Here is a 19,812-nt window from a genome sequence, read left to right on the forward strand (position 1 = left end):
TAGAAGACAGAAAGTAAAACATCCAAATATTTTAAACCAGGTATTACAGGGTGGTGGGTCTAGTGACATTTGTCAAGGAGGGACATATTTTAGCTCTTTATTCTGTGATTCGGTTTCAAATTTAATTTATTTAAAACTGGCATTGTGGGATGCTGCATTTTATTGAACCAAAGCAGAGGATTTGTGAAAACCCCAGATTGCAGCCCAGGGCTAATTTCCATCTGAGTTAAACATGTTAACTGTGTTGCTTTTCAAGGCTTGTTATTGATGATTTACAGTCTCTCCAATTGTGATGAATAAAAAAAACCCCAAACAAATCAGACTAGAAAGTAAAGTGGTTTTCATTCCAGTTTGAATTTGTTAACCAAGATGTTATTTACTTTTTTCAGGGATTAGCAAATGGTACCTACCCCTTTTTTTCCCCAGGTGTTCCCCCCATGAAAAGTTTTAAAAAGCTAGAAAGCCAGGCCTCTTGGCCCTCCTCCTACTCCACAAAAACATGTGGATTAAAAGTCAGTGTTAATTAACTTTTACGATTTTTTTTAAAAGCACTGTATGTGCACATGCTCACTGGAGTTGCGTGAAGAATTTTTTTTTTTCAATGCCACACTGTAGGTGTTGCAGGGGTGCACACTTTCAAAGAGAGCAGGCATTAAAGCAAATATAATGTATTTTATCCATTTGGTGGATGCTATATACCGGGCCTTACCTTTCATCTGGTTACTTTACAACTTGCAACAAAATTGCTTTCTATCTCTATAAGCAGCCTTCTACACTGGAGGACGAATCAAAATGAAACCAAAACTCCAAATGCTGGTCTGGAAATCATTACACTGTCGAGAATCCTATTTACCGCAAGCTTAACAGTGTGCTGACGTTTTTGTTCTCCCAGTTACTTGCCCACCAGTCGAATGTAATTTGGGCAATCTAAGGTTTACTGACCGTAGATTCAGCAGCACACAATTTTGACAATAATTGTGCAAGTGTACTGTTATGTTTCTTTCCTTCTTTGATTTAAAATGTGCAGAAGCTCTTTAGTTGCTTTATTCATAACTATGTTTTTAAAGCAGACAAAGAGTGACAAGCTATGAAATTACTCATCTGTGCTGTAACCACTGTAGAGACAAGAGGACCTTCATCAAAAAGCTTGTGCGTCATGACAGAAATTAAAATGGCAGAGCCGTCTTTAGAATGAGTGTTCACTTGGTTAAGATTTTTACATATTTCTTCTAATACAAGTCAGGTGTGTGAGATAAGCTACCTTCAGAGTGTCATTCTGTGAATGTGAACGCACCCATCACATCCTGTTTGAGCTGATTGGATGTCGTGATGAGGAACATAACAAAAACCACGTGTGTTGGTCTTAATCTCTGCTCTGGTTCTTGGCTGAACAGTAAAGACTCAGTGGATTGTCAGGAGAATAAAAGTACCTCGTATTATTGTCACTCTTCTTTAAAAAAATAAAAAATTGAACCTTTATCAATTAATAGGATTTTGCACAAAAACAAAATCAAAAAATTCTGCAAATGCTGTCGTTTGCTAATTACCAGTACACACACAACTCACACTGTTACTGTTCTTAATTGTCATATAATATGATACTACATACAATAATACGGAAGGAATATTTGGAAACATTACCAGTCAGTTATTTGATTGTGCTTAATAGCGTTTCAATAATATGAAAATCAGTCAAGAGTGAGAGCTTGTTTCAAAGCTGGAAAAAAAAAAAAAGAGTTTTATTCTGCTTTCCCTTTGGAAGACCGGAATGAGTATACATTTAGTCTAATAAGCTGTTGCATTATTTAGAGCTCTCTCAATTCTTCTGCACATTTACTGTAATGACCTGTCGAGGCTGAATGCAGTCAGAAAGGACTGACTTCAGCCGTCATTCAATAATAGACTAGAGTAAATAGGTTTTTTGGTTCACAGTGACTGATGTTTGCTGTGAATGGATTGCTTTAGGGCAGTCGAACTGCTACAGGATACTTTATTATTAAGGTTTATTCCATTTATTCCAGTCAGGTATTACAACATTACAAGATGGTGAATATTGATTTGTGACTATTATGGTAAATGTGGTAATTTGATACCCAAACCAACCACATACAGCTTTCTGTTGTAGAAATGTAAGACTAAGTAGCAATTTATTACCTCTCCAGACACCACAATAACTCCCAAACACTTAACATCAGGAAATACCAAACAATGCTGATGTTGTATCCATAATAATAGCGTATCCATAAAGCTCAAACGCTTCAAGATACTAAACATGGGCTCTTATCTAAACTAATCTCTTTCTCAGAGAAATGAAAGGTTCTCCATATGTCACCCAGAGGGACATTTGGAGGAATTACTTGTGTAATCCCAAGCATACTTCCCTAACTTTTATCATAATTGTTGTTTAATATGTAAAATGACATCAAGTGTTTTATAGACTGAAAATGGTGAGAGTTTTTAGTTTTGACATGTAAAAAAATACCGGGGGGAAAAAAACTGTTTCTCAACTATATGAACTGCCAATCATGGAAATTAATCTGTCACCCCTAAAAGCTCACCAAAAAAAGATTTTCACTCAAGAATTTTCTATTTAAAAGAAAGAGAAGTAGATTCAAAAGATGTTGAAGTTGAAATTAGTCAAAACCATTAAGCAAAATTGGTGGCATCACAAATACCGTTCCTGTAATAAAACTGACTAAAAACACCTAAAGAAAGTATATCTTAATATCTCTGAAAATAGTGAAACAATCTCAACAATATCTTCAGATTTTGGGACTAAACGTGAAGATGCAGAGTTAAGTTTCATGATAAATCAAAATTCTTAAGACTTTTTTTTTTCCAATGCCAATAAACTGTAGGACAATTTCTCATCCCCAGTTTCCTCTCTGATGCATCCCCAGACATAAAGACGTTGACACTTAGCCAGAACAACTGTCTGACTAAATGTCCACAGGAAGAAATGGGAACAGAACGCATTTAGAAAATATTCTAACCTGTTCAGCAATTAATTTTAGTTGATGTCCAAAATGCTGAGTCTCTTCAGCACTTGTAGTAGTAGCCTTTCCAATTTTAGTATTTGTTTGAATCTCCTGGACCTCTCTGGCTCGGTAGCAAAACCAAACGGTCTGAGAATTACTCTGTGGCTTGTTGTTTATCAAAGCTCTGTTCGATCCATCAGATGAATTCCCTGGACAAGCATTTGCAGACATGCAGCAGTTGTGCAGCAACACATGTATCCGATATTCTTGGTTGAAACATGTGGTGTGCATTTCAGCTACTGTAGAAGCTTGACCCACTACGAATAATGACGTCTGTGTTTAAAAAATGTAGTAACTAGACCCTTTAAAGTTTTAATAAAAAAATGTGTGGTCAGTTCATAGGATTTACAAGACTTGCTCAGATTTAGTTGTAAAGGCTTACCACTCAGTTTTCAAATAATCCAAGCTGCAAAATGACAACATACTATGCTGAAGCATTCACCTTGATCCTTACTTACTCTTCTTGTGAGCATTATTATTGGACGTGACTGATGAAAAGCTGTGTCAAATTATCTTGAATTATTCAGCTGGCTCCTTGCAGCATTGGCCTTTGATTTATTTGCAAGTTTGTTGAGTGTTGCTTTAGTTACCATGGCCTTCCACATCCCCCTCCTCCTCCTCCTCCTTCCATCATTTGCTCGACTTTCACTGCAGTGAAAGGGACCAAAGAAAGAAATGAGAGAAGCTTTGTGAAGGACAGTGATTGTTTGTTTATGAGGATGTTAGCCTTGTGGTGACATGTTTTTTTTTTGTTTTTTTTTCTTCCCATCACGTGGCCAAGTTTAAAAGGTAATCGGAGCACTGTGTAATCAAATATAACCCAAATCCTGTTTTTCTTTTCATTGGGGGGTGTGCAAAGGAGAGTTTTTTCCGTTTGATTCATACTGCTTTGGTTCTGCACCCTTGGACAAAACCACTGAAGTTGCGTTTGCTTCCAAAGGGTAAATTGGGAAGTTGAGTCACACACAGCTTGGTTGGCAAAGGAAAGCAATGTTTTTTTCTGTGCGTGTAAGAGTTTGTAGGTAACCTTGATCAAGTCGAAATTGATTTTTCTCTGTATTGCAATGGTGGCGCGTTGACTAGGATGTGATTTCTTTATTTCCCATTAAGACACACAGCGTATAACATTTTTTTGTTAACACTCTCCTGCTTTTCGCTGCTTTCTGTTTAGTGATGGAGCCTACCGTTGTGAGTACATCCACCGTGGCCCCTGATGAGTTTGACAGGAATGTGCCACGGATCTGCGGCGTGTGTGGCGACAAGGCCACTGGCTTCCACTTCAATGCCATGACCTGTGAAGGATGCAAGGGCTTTTTCAGGTATGCTAATATTCAGTCAAAATCTGGCTTAATCTCAGGTGGCTCCTGGGGATAGCATATAAAAGCTCTATGGAAAGGAGTGGATTTTTACTGGCTTTACACAAACCAATTACATTTTTAGAGGGGAAATAAAGTACAATGAAAAAGAAATGTATTAAAAGATGCACAATACAATTAAGTCGTACTCTGTTGTGTGGACGTCTGAAGAAGCCTCTGTTTTTTCTGGGGAAAAAGCTTCATCTGCTGGTAAAACAACCTCACCACTGCTTTTTCCTGCTGCCGGTGGTGAGTCAAGACTTGGAATTGCAAGCGTGACGAGCATTGATCCATATCTTTTCGGAGCTTTGCACGTGATTTGTTTGCAACATGTACTCGGGACAGGAACGGGTGTCCTTCCTGCTCTGACTGCTGGCGACGTTATGCTGCAGGATAACTGGGTAAGACTGACTGCAGTGTTTAAGAAGCCAGAGGGGCTCACCGCAGCCCTCACTTAGGGCAGAGCTCCACTGTTGTTGCCATAAAATACAGAAATTTTGTATTTATTTTTTGGTGAAAAAGAAGTCGCTAGAGAATCTGAAAGTTGCCAAATACAGCGACAAGGTGAATAGGTTTGCAGCGGTGCTTCCCCTCGTTCTGACCACAGCCCCGCTCAATCCCCTCTGTTCACCACACTTGGCCGTGCCCCTCAGTGTCAGCGTTCACTGCCCACTTTGTAAGAGTTTTGCTTTCACAGTTAGTTTCACTTTAAGGGCAATTTAAAGTTGCCAGCTAATCTGTCATGCATTTTTTGGACAATCTAAGAAAAGCTGAAGGCCTTGAGAAAGCTCTCATGCACTGCAAAGACCTGCAGACTCCCCCTGGAAACGAACCCAAAGGCTCGGTTCTGTGTGGCGACTGCTCTAACAACCTTTTCACTGTACTGACCCCTTCTTTCTGCTCTCTAACTTGGAAAAGTTAAAAATTTGAAGCAAAACTGGAACAATTTGTTTTCCTACGTTTTGTTTTGAAGTATGTGCGTCTGTTCTGTACATTTGCGTCCGTTCCTCCCAGCAGTGTCGGTATTCAAAAGGAAAACGGGAAAAAAAACCCCGGATGTTTAATAATGTCCTTCCTCGTCTCTCACATGGCCTTCGTTTGAACTCTCATAAAGCACGTTCATGAGTTTATAGATGCTCATACGTTCATGTGACTAAATCATTACTCTGCGTCACTATTTTGCTCAACTTCTCTCTTACCCTCAGATTCCTTGGCACATGTCCATATTTTTGCTTTTTTGCTTTTTAATCCTAGATCTGAAGGAAAAAAATATCTATTTCTGCCTTGTTTATTTTTGTGCAAAACACTGTGAATGTGTTTCCCTGTTAATAAAGATAAAAATGAATAGCAAAATGAAATGTATTCTCTTTTTACCCAGGAAACAACTTTATACAATTTCTTCACATTTCTACAATCGTCTTGTCACAATAAATTTTGACGTGAGACTTTTGAAGCTTGAACATGGAGAAAAGGTTAACTCTCTGAAGAAGTAGCTGTAGCATCTGAATACAAATGCACGCCTCACGTTACATTTTTACTTGAGACGAGTTGAAAAGCATCACGTTTTTCTTCCACTCGACAATTACGTGTTACTTTGGGTTGCACTGTCAGTGCACACACTGCACTTTGTTGTAACGTAACAAAAGGTGGAAAAAAGTTCAAGGGCTACGAAAACTTTTGCAAGGAACTGTAGACGTATTTTAGTAACCTTTGAAATGTATGTCATTTATTTAGGCGCAGCATGAAACGCAAGGCCTCCTTCACATGTCCCTTTAACGGCAGTTGCACCATCACCAAGGACAACAGGCGTCACTGCCAGGCATGCCGACTCAAACGCTGTGTGGACATTGGCATGATGAAAGAGTGTAAGTGGGGAAAAAAAAACCTGGTGACCCATATTTTTTTCAGTGCATGATTCTAACCCTTGTAGCTGGAATTTGTTTAAGCTGATATTTGCTAACAAGAAGTTTTCAAGTATCCTTAAGTTTGATCCTCAATAGTTTCAAAGAGCCGTAGAAACACTGTAACTCTTAAAGTAGGGGGATTTGTTTAAATTTAGTTGCTGGGTTATAATTTTCCCTTTTGATTATTGTGTGGCTCTGTTAATAGATTATCTGGTTGGAAACATGAGCTTCTGTGTTGTAATTTACCCAACATGCTGTGTATAAATAAAGTTAATACCAGGGTTCGATCCAAGAGCAGCTTCCCACCAAAAGAATGTAAAGAAATATGTTTCCTTACTGTACTTCCATTACATCAGATCCGATTTCTGCAGAGGAGGGGAAAAAGGCAAAGAAAACAAACACCCTTTTTCAAGCTGTACAACTGGTATATGCATTCATCAGGACTGGTGGGTGGGGAGGGACTTTTGTCTGTTATGTAATCTTTCGACTCAGGTTAAGTACCTCTGGGTCTTTGCCCCTTTTTAGAGTGTTTACATGTTTTGTTTAAACAAGTAGAGCCTCTCGGCATTGTGTAAAGTATACCACATCTGAAGTTTAAACGCCTCATGTGCAATCTATCCTGGCCTCTTCTCGCTACAGCTTTATGTTTATTTTTATAGTCTGCATATGGCAGGCACATCTCGTCTTGTTTTCTGCTAATATCCGGATATTGTCCAAAGTTCTCTTTTATGCAAATTGTCTCAGCCTGCCAGGAGAATGTTTTTATTTCTTTTGTTTTTTGTTTTTGTTTTGTTTTTTCACCTTCCACCTTTTTTTTTTTGTTGTTTTTCCTGGAAGTGTTGGCAACAGACCTTACAGTAAGCTTTATGTGAACAGGAGCCAGTGATGTGGCTGTTACTGTTGCAAAAACAGCAGCATGTTGTCAAGAGCCGGCTCTCTCTCTGTTTCTGTGAGCTAATTCAGCGGCTAGAACAACAAGGAGCAAGCGGAACAAAGACAATGTGTTCGGCTGTTCGGTGCAGCAGGGGTCTCCATATAGACCCATCCCCTCCCATTCTCTTCCTCCAGAGAATAACAACCTCCTTTCACCCAATGCAACATAAACATGCCTGTCATCACAGTGTTGAGCTCAAGTAATGCACCTTTGAACAGTTTTTGATATTTGGATGGATTCTGTTTTTTTTTTTTTGTGGTTATTTATAATTTATCATCCATTGGTTTACCTGACCGGTTAAGTTTTTCTTCTGTTTTATTTGTGCTATTTTTACCCAAAGAAAACTTTTTTTTTTTTTTTATCTGGAAGTTGAGTTTACTCTGGGTGTAGATTTCAAACGTCCCTCTCCGTCTTGGCCTTGCAGTCATTCTGACGGACGAGGAAGTGCAGAGAAAGAAGGACCTGATTCAGCGGAGAAAGGAGGAGGAGGCACAACGTGAAGCAGAAAAGGAAGCACGGAGACCGAGACTCACAGATGAACAGAGTCACGTCATTGCCACGCTGGTGGAGGCACACCACAAAACATACGACGACTCCTACTCTGATTTCTGCCGCTTTAGGGTTGGTGTCTCACTTGATTTTGCTCGACATCAAATCAGCACAACGCAGAGCTAAAATGTGCAAGTGACAGACTCACTTTAGTGATTTGCCATCTTGGCTTTCTTTTAAATTGTAGTCATAATACTTTGACTTTGCACTAAAATAATCCTGTGAACGATCACTTGAATGATTTCTCTTCTTCAATACTATCCACATAAACCAGAAACAGGCCTTTCATTTCTGTCCCGTTTTCTCATCCACTAAACTTCCTCTCATGTACATTCTTGTGACTTTTTTTTGCGTAAATACAAGTGGATCTGATTAAGTTAGAATATCACTGAGAAGATAATTATTTCTGTACTTCATCAGCATTGATTCAGAGTGCTGTATGCAAGATTATCGCGGCAATGAAAATATGATAGAAATAATAATCACAGCCGGAAGAATATTGTGAAGAAAAGCTTGGAGGAGATTCACAAGTTGTCGACTGCAACTAAATTCAGTAGCTCCTTTCAGATGGTTCATTCTTTCGTTAATCTTTGACCAAGCAGAAAAAAGTTGTAGCTTTAATGGTTAGGGTGCCGTTTAACAACTTAGCTTGTGTTTGAAGCACTTAATGTATTTTCACAGCCTGTCCGAAGACGGCTACACAGAGTTCAGGCAGATATAGGAAATTTTCCAAGAATACCAATAGAAAGCATTGAATTATTTCCACAATCTCAGTTGGATAATCTGAAAGCGCACATATCCCACAATCAACTTTCATGATGTGAAAAGACAAAGGAATCCCTAATGGGGGATTAATGACTGCATTTTTAATCCAGCTCTATTATGTTGGGCTTGATAAGTCACCATACACAGATGTATCCAGGACATGTTTATATTTTTAATGCTATAAGAGACTTTTGAACCTGAAACTTGTCAGAAGTGTCTTACTTGGACTAATCAGAATATGGCTGCACGGTTTCTCAAGGGTTTTCTGCTGTAAAACTTTACGGAGATTCTGTGTTCATTTTCTATCAGGACATGGCAATACCTGCTTTATTGACTATTGCAGTACTGTGTTTGATTGGACTGCAGACTCGCCAGACATAAATCCAATAGAGTATTAGTGTCCAAATTCCCTCCTTAGGGGCTGCTGTCCTTCATGTTTTAAATTGTTCTTGGGTTCATCCCATCTGACTTATGAGTGGGTCATTAACGCATCTCTGCACAACTTGACCACTGAGAAAGTAATCCTACCAATTGACTAAGACGTGTTGGAGCAGGAACACTTCTAAAACATGCTGGGCTCCAGTTCTTGAGGATTGGAGGTGGACGAAACAAAAATGTCCAAAAAAGGCAAACAATCTGAAGACTGTTGTTGAAGTAGCCTGTGTGTGATCACTTTTTAAATCAAATTACTGAAATAAATATTTTCTTGATGATATTCTACTTTTTTGAGACACACCTGTATGAATTAATCTTAGGCTAAATGGCAAGGGAGGCCGTTTTTGTGGTTGAGCTTTCATAAAAGGCCTCCCTCTCCTGTGCAGCCTCCTGTGCGCGAGGGCCCAGTGACGCGAAGCGCGAGCAGAGCTGCCTCCCTCCACTCCTTCTCTGATGCCTCCTCTGACTCCTTCAGTCACTCTCCAGGTAAAAAGCTTCACAAATAAAAAACACTTATTATCCAGCAATGTGACCCTTTTTTATTTGAATATTCTAAAAAGTTATATCATGATATCTAAGGCAAGTTTTAGAAACATAGTTTCATTTTCCAGTTTGCTTTTCTTTTCTTTTCTTTTTTTAACTACATGGTGGATTATGGCACTAAATTAGCCTGCAGTGCTGAGAATCCAGGCAAATCCCTTCGAATAATAAGTACCATGCAGACACCTGACTCCCACTTGTAAACAGCCATTCATTAATGCATCCATCACTAATGAAGAGAAGACGGCTCAAGACATGGTCTGAGCTTGTACAAACACACAGCAGGCAGGGGCAAATTATGGAGAACAACTGTTGCTGGCTGTAAATGCTCCATATGTTTTCCAAGCTGCTCTCCGCAACTCATCAAACCTTTGCTTATTTATTTCCTAATCATCTACGTGCCGTTGTGCGTCTCATTATTTTAATGCAGTGTTAAACATGAACTAATTTGTCGCTGCAGAGTCTGTTGACACTAAAATGAACTTCAACAACCTGCTGATGATGTATCAGGAACACGGCAACAGCCCAGACTCCAGCGAGGAGGAAGGCTCCAGCTTCTCGATGCTTCCCCACCTGGCTGACCTGGTCTCTTACAGCATACAGAAAGTGATTGGCTTTGCCAAGATGATTCCCGGTTTCAGGTACGACACTGTGTGCGTGAAGAATATCTTTAAGCTCAATTAAGAAGCAGCTTTCAACTTGCATTACCATTCACAGGACCTTTTAAAAATATTCACACCCTTTGAGATTTAGTCATATTTTGAGTCAAAACTACTGTAAATTTGAACGTTTATCATTAAAGGTGACACAAAATGGCCACTTTGTGATATATTATGCTTTTATAGAAACCAGAAAAGTGTGTTGTACATTTGTATTCAACCGTTTTAAGCTGTTACCTCTGAATGCAGTCGTGCATTTTTAGCATCGACATACATGCTAGAGTTGATAGGAAGACTGATGGATGGAGCTGATTACACACAACGGTCTGCAATCCTGTCAGTCTGTGTGCGCAATCCTGAAAGAAAATGCATCAGGAGCTGCAAGAGACTTGAAACTGGGCCAAAATTCACCTTCCAACAAGACAGGAATGACTTAGATTTAGGTATATGCATGTTGAAATGACCTAGTCAAAGTCTGGATCTTAATCCAATTGAGAATCTACAGCAAGACATCAAAATAAATGTCAAAAACATTGATATCACAGATATTTCACAACCAGACTAACTGAGCTTTAGTGAAAAAGGTTGGTAAATGAGCAAACGTTCTCAAGTATGTGCAAAGCTGCTGAAGGCACAACACACAATGTTTGCATCTGCAATCTCAATATAAGACGGGGAACAAAGCACTGACTCGGACAGAGGCTGACATACATGCCAAACTTTTTAGATTGTACTTTTTTTTTTAAAGTACAATCTAAAAAGTACCTTTTTTTACAGTGTATATTCTTTTTTTTACACATTCATATTTGTGCTGTTCTATCACATTAAACAAACAAAATATATTTAGGTTTATGCTTATAGCGTGACAAAGTTCAAACGGTATGAATACTTTCGAGCCGTAAGGAATAATCAAAGCGAATGACTACATTGCATAACAGAAGAATTGTTGACGGTTTTGTTTTTGATTCCCAGCTGTGAACTTTGACCTGAACAGTACAAGAAGAGATAAACTGGAAGGAGGACTTTTACTGTCTATAATCTATTTTTCTTGATTTCATTTTTGTTCATTTGTTGTTTTTTGTTTGTTTTATTCTGACATACTTGGGAAAACAAAACCTTTGCTTTCCTAAACCTTTGGAATTGCTCCTTGTGTTAATTTATTTGTAAAGTTCATGTATTCTTATCTGAAAGTGACATTTGACACACTTTTGAAGACTTTGCTCACATATCTTTTCTGCTAAATGAATTGATTTATACCATAGTGTGGCATGTAGCCATGGTTAAAGACCATGGCAACCAGATTAATGATGTATTGTAGAATGCCTCACAAAATGCTTCGTCTCATAACACAGTAGACATTTCCCAAAACCGTGCTGCAAGTGTGACTTGTAGGTAGCTCTCCAAATGTCAAGAGTCAAAGTTTCCTCCTACGGTTGCTCACACACCCAAGTTATGAATCTGATAAGAATGTTTTTCAGTAACATCAGGAAATACAAGAAATAGTAACTCATTTAGATCTGTCCGTGGCGCCTTAAGACTCAAAGATAAAAAGAAACGAGATGAACTAACGAAATAATATACAAAATGTAATACAGTGACTCCCAGGTAAAGTATTGAAAATATAAATTTTTTTTCAATACTAAAACATCCTTCCTTTGAATGTAAAAATGCATCACATTCTTTGACGTTTCTTTTTTTTCTGTTTAGTAAAACTCAGATGAAGATTAGGAACATGTGCTTTGACGCATAAATGGGGATAATCCTATAATCCCTCCATTTTATCTGGTAATACAGACCACAGTCTCTTACATGGAACTTAATGTATATGTTTTTCTTTCATATTTACTCTTTGTCGTTTACACGTTGTTGTTTAAAGAAAGCCAAAATTAGAATCTGTAAGTCGCTGATCGGTGCATTGACACTCTTTTATTTAGTTTGTGCAGCAAAGATTATTTTCCAGAGGCTGTTTCTGTTATCCTCATGGAAACTGTTTCTTCTGGAGTGTGTGTGCGTGTGCGTGTGCGTGTGCGTGTGTGCGTGTGTGTGTGTGTGTGTGTGTGTGTGTGTGTGTGTGCGTGCGTGCGTGCGTGTCTGTGTGTTGACGGGGACAAACCCAATGTGTGTCAAAAGGTCAATTCAAAGTCAAGGCAGAAACAAGCCAGAGCCTGTATGTTCCTAAAGGTTTCATAATAGGTAATGGACGTGAAAGATCACCTTAGACATGTTTGCCCTCTTTGAATCTGCTTTCTAATCCCTTTAACAACACCCTGGGTCCTCCCCTTGACTTCTCCATGCCTCAGCTCATAACTCCTGTTGGTTCATTAGCAATATTTAGAAATATTTTTGAGAGAATTGTTGTTACCGGATGAAATGTTTTAACTAAGCTGAATCCTAGACGTAGCAACCTGTCCGTGTGTCAGCTTGCAAACAAAACAAACAGTTTTGCGTTATCTTTGAGAGTCCTGAGTAGCCTTGAACTTCAACTGCATTTCAAAAATCAAATTACGAAAGAGCCGTGATTTTTCTACACCAAACTGATGAGGTTTGATATAATTAGTAGTAGGTTTTACAGTTTTATTAGCCAACTCTGTTTGAAGTAAACCATGCTTCTTTTATTCCAGGGAGCTCACTGCAGAGGACCAGATTGCTCTGCTCAAGTCCAGTGCTATCGAGGTGATCATGCTGCGGTCGAATCAGAGTTTCAACCTGGAAGACATGTCCTGGAGCTGCGGTGGGCCTGACTTTAAATACCAGATCAGTGATGTCACCAAAGGTCAGTCTGAAAGCTGCTATATTTGATTTGTCAGTTTGACTGCTCTGAAGACGAGCCACTGTTCAGAGTTATTTACAAACTAATGCATATTAGAAAAAAAATATATATATATAAGTTAAGAATATTGTTGCAAGTATCTGTATCAGTGGTTATAAACAATACACACAGTATCCAGAAATGCCTAGGTGTTCACTCTTTTGGGACGAAGGTGCTAATTTAGTTGTCTCTGCATAACCAGTCTTGCATATCTCTAGCCCTTTGGGCATGGCTTTCCTGTACCGCTCAAGCAGGATCTCTTTCTGCGATCACGTAAGGAATGTCACTCCCGACCTACTCCTCGTGCAAAACAACAAGTGTGTGAACCAGCAGGAGAAGCGCTGTTGTGCTCTTATCTGTCACTGAGGACTTTCGGTCACTGAGTGTTTGCCAGAAACATGAGAGAACCGACGTGTTTTCTCGTGCACTAATCAATAGCATGTGCATTCTGTACTCTTCACTCTTTTGTGAAACATTCACAAATGGTGGACTTGCAGAAAAACCTCTTTCAATACAGTTTGAGAAAAGAAATACATGCTTGCAAGGGTGTTGTGTGCATTGTGAGCGTTTTTCTGGATGCTTGTAATGTAAGAAAATTGAAAGTGTTTTTCTTTTTTTTTTTTTTTAAAGATTGCTTAATGTAAAGTAGTGGTAGTCTCAGAAAGGCTGGGAACTTGATCTTTTCAATTCTGTATCATTAAATAACAATATACAGCATTTTGCTTCATAATGTTAAACTTGGCTCTTTTGTCTCCATTACTTGTAGCATTTTACACTGACTTATCTGTACTGAGTTAAAAGCTGAGCTCTGTGTCTGTATATTTATCTCTACTGGGCAGGTAAGATGACCTTTGCAAGATATTGTTTTATTATGTCAGTGTATTTGCATAAAAATAATGTTTTCATGATATAGCCACTCATTTAAAACTGAAAAGCAACATCTATTCCTGCTGCCGCTAAAATATTATAATACACTCCATATTTCTGTCATAAAACTTGACCTTTATTTATTTATTTTTAATTTTAATACATAAACTAAAGCAGGAATATAAACTAAAGATATTCTGAAAGTAGCTGTGGTTTTCAAACGCTTATTTTGCAGGATATTTGACCTTTCCGCTGCTCAGCTCCTTAGAGGATCATAACGGCTTCATATTAGCAGATTGATTGTAGCTTGCCAACTGCGATGGGTGGCACTGCTTTACTTTACAACCCTTGGCTCTTCATGTTTTTAGTGAGTGGATATATTTCCAGAGACAAATTTGTCTTATTTGTAAGTGAGGAAAAAGTTGGAGTGATATTTATTTTTTATTTTATTTTTTTAGTTGGCTGACCAGAAATGGGCAGAAACGTGCAGGGGAGGGGCAACGTTGTATGTAACAGTGCAACGTCAGATGCTTACGAGATTTATTGATGCCAGTAACCAGCCCATGCTTGATAAAATCAAACTAAACATACAGTTGTGCAAATCAGTAATTGCCCCATCACATATGATTTTATGTCAAACATAACCAGAAAAGATTAAAAATCTATTTAAAAAAAAAAAAAGATTAAAGACAATCAATACTCATTGTAAAAATTAATTATTAATGGGAATTATTCACATCTTCTGTGTTCATTTTGTACAGCCTGAACCAGTTTGTGCAAAACTTCAACAAAACACTTAGATAGACCCTATTTGAAAAGGAGGCTGAAAGATCTAAAAAAGCAACACATCATGTCCTGATTAAATTAACAGGTGAGACAAAAATTCACTGACATCTTATCAGTCTGGCTTATGAAACCATTTCTGAGGTTTGGTGATCTAGCAAAGCACAGCGAGAGCCGCTGTCTACAAACGGGGTAAACATGGACCAGCGGTAAACCTCCCCGCAGCGGTCAGTCGACTAAAATTACTTCACATTGACGGCCCCATCCAGCGCTGCAGGCCGGTGTGAGTCTCGTTACACCTGGCACAAAACCAACGCAGCATTTCAGGGAAAGAACGTCTTACCGATCGGGACAACTTGCTGTAATGGGTGGAGCCACGCACGCCGGCGTCCGACAGATAGACTCGCGGAAGAGTGCCATTAGTTTGTGATCGTAAACTTCACCAGATTGTAATTACATGCTCGTCTCTCGTAGCGGGCCACACCCTGGAGCTGCTGGAGCCTCTGGTGAAGTTCCAGGTGGGTCTGAAGAAGCTGAACCTCCACGAAGAGGAACATGTGCTGCTGATGGCCATCTGTTTGCTCTCTCCAGGTACTGTGAGGAGAGGGAGAAAGGCGTGTTCTGTACGCTCTGCACAGGACATAGAAATATTATTTGCTTCATCCTCGTTTCTGTTTACTTTCTATTCCTGCTCAGTCACCTCTGGAACAACCATAAATATTTATTTATTTTTTTCTGTCATCCGACGCAGACCGTCCAGGTGTGCAGGACCACACGAGAATCGAAGCTCTCCAAGACAAGCTGTCGGAGACCCTGCAGGCCTACATCCGGCTCCACCACCCGGGCGGACAGCTGCTGTACGCCAAGATGATCCAGAAGCTGGCCGACCTGCGCAGCCTCAACGAAGAGCACTCCAAACAGTACCGCTCACTGTCCTTCCAGCCGGAGCACAGCATGCAGCTCACTCCGCTGGTGCTGGAAGTGTTCGGCAGCGAAGTCTCTTAGAACCCGCCGCCGAGAACATCAGCAGCGGGTTGTAAAACGGACGGAGAGAGCCGAGAATGTGCTGGATGGACTTTAAGCTGACGTGGGTTATGGAGCAAGAGGAGCAGAGAAAGTGTAGTGCGTGTGTGTGTGCGTGCGCGTGTGCGTTGGTGTGTGTCTTCATCTCTGTAACGTCTGAAGAAGTGTGTCTTGTTGCAAAGGCCAAGCTTGTGCGGTGAGCAAGCAGATGTTAAATAACAAGGGAATGTCATGTACTACAAACTAAGCTATCCACAGGACATTTGCCTATATATCTATATACATGTTTTTCTACTTATTTAATTCAAACCGCTGCTTTAAGATGCCTGGACATTTTGACATTTTGTTGCGTGCACGTGTTGTGTGCACCCAACTTTTCACAACAAGCATCCTCAGTTATACATTTAGCCATTCAGTTCAGCTACCTCTTCGTTTTACTGGGTTATTTTATAACTACATCACCTCGGTGAAAGAGTCACTTTCACACAGACAGTTTGGATACCGCATATCTCTAGTTTACCAGTGCATAAGCAGTGCCTGCACACAACTTTGAATCTTTGGTCATCTTGAAATTGTTTATTTTTTATTTTTATTTTTTTGCTTCTTTCCAAGGCAACATATGAAAATGACTCTGCACAATTTAAACACATGCCTTTCAAACTTTCACCAAAGGTATGGTCAAGTAATCTAGAAACGGCTTCCATTACTGCTGCTCCATGGTTTGCTTTCCTCATGCAGCCACTCTGCAAGTTGACTCTAATGAAGGAAACTATCATCATACGGATTTATACTGCAAAATCCAGAGCATTCTCTGTGATTTAGCCAGGTTTTTTGTTAGGACTTTGATAAGGTGGCTGGGTTTGAGGTGAGAATTAGCCACTAGTTGCATTAGCTATTTTTACACTGCTAATTATTGATCAAACCGAGATCTCTTAATGGCTTGTAACTCATCAAAGTATCTTTGATTAATCTATGGTTTGATTGTTTATTTCTGTGTTTATACATCTTGCTATCTCATATATTCTAAGCACTGTTAAGCCACCACCCCTCTGCATCCAGTATATTATCACAGATGTTTAAAGGGCTAACATGCCAAACCTAACTGGAACTGTAAGCGGAGGCCAAAGCTGGGGGCCTATCTTCTTGTTTATATATAGCTGCATACTTTACTTGGACTTGGCATAAATATGGAAATAATTGCAATAGTTGTTTTTTGCGCGTTTCGTGTCATTTCGCCTATAAAAAAAAAAACCCAATTCCATGAATTGTTCCTATCCAGTATGCCGTGAGCTCAGAGGGTGGAGAGCTTGGGAAGCTGCTTCGGACCTCCACAAAATATCACACCCCTTTCGTTTCTGACTGGGAAGTGGATTTTCTAGAATGTCCGAGGGCCGGGTGGTTGCAGAGGTGCTGTGCACCTCCACAGCCTGGCCCTCCTGTTTGATGTTGTATGCTGCGCAGCCCTCTAGTGGCTGCATCCTGTAAATACCAGGTATATAAATATTTACATATATATTAAAAATATATAATGTCTGCCGCTGTACATAGGGCTACAAGGATCCTGAAGACTTTTTTTTTGTTTTTGTTTTCCTGCCCCAGAAAGAAATATGCAAACACAATTTGATTCTGATTTATTAACACTTTATTTTGAAGCACTCTGTTCTGTGTTTGTTTTATTGTTTGGGTATGTCCTTCAGTAGGAAAGATCAAGAAATGGCTAAAACAGGGATTGCTTGTGTGTTGGACTGATTATCATCTGTTTGGTGTGATTTCACTTTGCAATGTAAATTTTTAGTAAGAGGATAAGCTGCTCTCAACATATAAGCCATATAAATTGCCAAGTTACACCTGCTATATTAAAGTACATCAAACTGATGACTCTGGAGACCCTGGGAATCATCATGTCCTTAGCTAAAATGGTATTTATGAATGACTTTAGAAACATAAGCTTGTGTATTTATAGGAATCTGCCTCCTCTCTGCTGTAAGTCGCCTTTGGCTAAAGCTTTGCCAGACAGCATCTAACGACATATAAACTAAACTGCCAAGAAACTTAAGCATTTAAGAACTGAGGCCAGTGTTGAGAGGCTACATGTGGGATTTAGGTTTGACCTTTAAAGATGACATGTCCTTTCTGTTGAAGCAAGTCTCCCAAATAAGTCATTTTCACACGTCTCTACAATAGCAGTCCATTTAACCACAGACAAATTTGCAGACAAATAAGTCAAAGGAAAGAAAACAATGTCTTTTTGTCTATTTAAGCTAAGAGTGAACCACCACCCCATGTCCAACAAACAAGACCCTAGAAAAGTCTCCACACTTCTTGAACCTTCGGATTTTGTCACGTTACGGACACAAACTTTCACTTGTTTGATTTTATAAGAGAGACCAACACAAAGTAGAATATATTTGGGAAGTGAAAAAATTTTATTATTATTATTTTTTGATGGGAAAGAAATTGGTGTTGAACCCCCCAAAAATCCAGTGCGCCTGTATTTAGCTTGATCCATTTCCCATCATGTCCTCCTCAGCATCAAGCGAAGAAAGACGTTACCACAGCATGATGCTGCCACCACCATTTTCCACCTACGGGATGCTGTGTCCCAGATGTAAGTTGTTTGCCACACATGGCGCTTTTGGAAGTAGGTGGAAAAAGAAGCATTTTGGTCTCAAGCCACAGTAGCACCTTCTGCTACATAGTTTACTGTGTGATTTCTTTCCACTTCTCAATTGTGTGCAATTTTGTGTTGGAAAATTCAAGTTTGAGATTGTAACCTGACAAATGTAAAAAAAAAAAAAAAAAAAAAGATAAAAGATACAGTGGGTGTTTTCTCTTTCGCCATTAGTAGGTAAATGTAACTACATAAGGAAGATGGCGAAGGAAGAGAGCGCCCAGTGTTGTGGAGACGTCTCCATACAACAGTTGTTGCTTTGATCGGTTCAGCCCAGTTTGTTTTTTTTTAAATACTCCACACTGATGAAAACCGTTCTAAGTCACTGTGACTTTGTTTCAGTCACTGTGATGCTCTGCGAGCCCATAGTCGGGGCTCAACTTTCAACCAGCTTTCATAGCAAAAGTTAAAGCCGCCCTTCAATATACCTTGATTAACAAAAAAAAATTAATAAAAAAAATCACGTTTAACTTTTATTTTGCATTTGATTTGACGTGCCCTACAAACGACCCTGCTGTGATTGAACATGTTGGGAGTTAAAGCTAGATTGTGTTTAGGTAGTACCACTCGTGTGTGTTTAGTGTCAGTCTAATGAAGGGTGTGTGGGGAGGGGTTATGATGTGCTTGGTTACTGAATACTGGCTTTTGAAGATTTGAAAGTCTCCCATGTTCATTCCCCCCCCCCCCCAATTTTGTATGTCAATGTGGGTTTGATTTGTTTCTTTTTCTTTTGAGATACAGTGTTGATTTGTGTGTGTCTGGTAGCGTGGGAGGATCAGTGAATGTGTAAGTGCCACAGGGAGAGTTCCCTCCACACAAGAACAGGGTAACAGAGGAGTTGCACTTGTGGATTTGACAACCGAACAGGAAAGCTTGCAAGGATGTATTATAGCCACTAATTAAACACTAAATAATTTTTGTGCTCAGTACCACATGGCGTCAGGGGGGGGGGGGGAGAAATCCTCTTGTGCCATTAAATGTCTGATTATTTTCTTTTACTTTGTCTTTTTCTCTTATTTAATTTCCCTCAAATCACACCATACAGTAAATGTGAATATGGTGCATCGTCAGAGATTCCTGTTTGGTTCTTTCTTTTTTTTTTTTTTTTGATTAGGCTGCTCAGACTGTATAGATTTATTTTTTAAGAACAGCATCATAACACAGTAACGATGCCTGCGAAATACATACATTAAGGTACACTATCACCAGCAAGCTTTTACAGTTTCCTCTCTTGTTCTTGAGATGTTTTTATAATTTTTTTTTTCTTTTTCTTGTACAACTGTTGCCATTACAAATCCTGTCTGGAATAGAAATGTATTTTCACGCCGGACTGTCAGCCATCTTCCACACGAAGGATTTAAAGTATTTTGTTTTTTTCCCCTTCAGAACAGACCTTGTAATGGAATTGACATAAATGTAGTTCTTACAAAAAGGAGTGTCCACAATGGATGTATATTATAATCTACCTAAAAAAAAGAAG

The 19,812-nt window shown here is 39.3% G+C and overlaps 1 protein-coding gene across 2 annotated transcripts in view; it reads left to right on the top strand.

Annotated features, from left to right (window-relative positions):
- The window catches only part of LOC103464934 (vitamin D3 receptor B), a 29,697-nt gene extending 10,303 nt beyond the window's left edge, over positions 1 to 19,394 (top strand). For both annotated transcript variants that reach the window (XM_017304967.1, XM_008409347.2), the window contains exons 3-10: positions 4,210 to 4,357; positions 6,128 to 6,258; positions 7,656 to 7,852; positions 9,367 to 9,466; positions 9,981 to 10,161; positions 12,801 to 12,952; positions 15,113 to 15,229; positions 15,390 to 19,394. In XM_017304967.1, the coding sequence (XP_017160456.1) occupies positions 4,212 to 4,357; positions 6,128 to 6,258; positions 7,656 to 7,852; positions 9,367 to 9,466; positions 9,981 to 10,161; positions 12,801 to 12,952; positions 15,113 to 15,229; positions 15,390 to 15,643 (1,278 nt within the window). In that variant the 5' untranslated portion in view covers positions 4,210 to 4,211 and the 3' untranslated portion in view covers positions 15,644 to 19,394. The remainder of the gene's footprint in view (positions 1 to 4,209; positions 4,358 to 6,127; positions 6,259 to 7,655; positions 7,853 to 9,366; positions 9,467 to 9,980; positions 10,162 to 12,800; positions 12,953 to 15,112; positions 15,230 to 15,389) is intronic.
- Positions 19,395 to 19,812: the final 418 nt, after the last annotated feature.

Source organism: Poecilia reticulata, linkage group LG5, assembly GCF_000633615.1.
Source record: "Poecilia reticulata strain Guanapo linkage group LG5, Guppy_female_1.0+MT, whole genome shotgun sequence".
NCBI classification, from domain to species: Eukaryota; Metazoa; Chordata; class Actinopteri; order Cyprinodontiformes; family Poeciliidae; genus Poecilia; species Poecilia reticulata.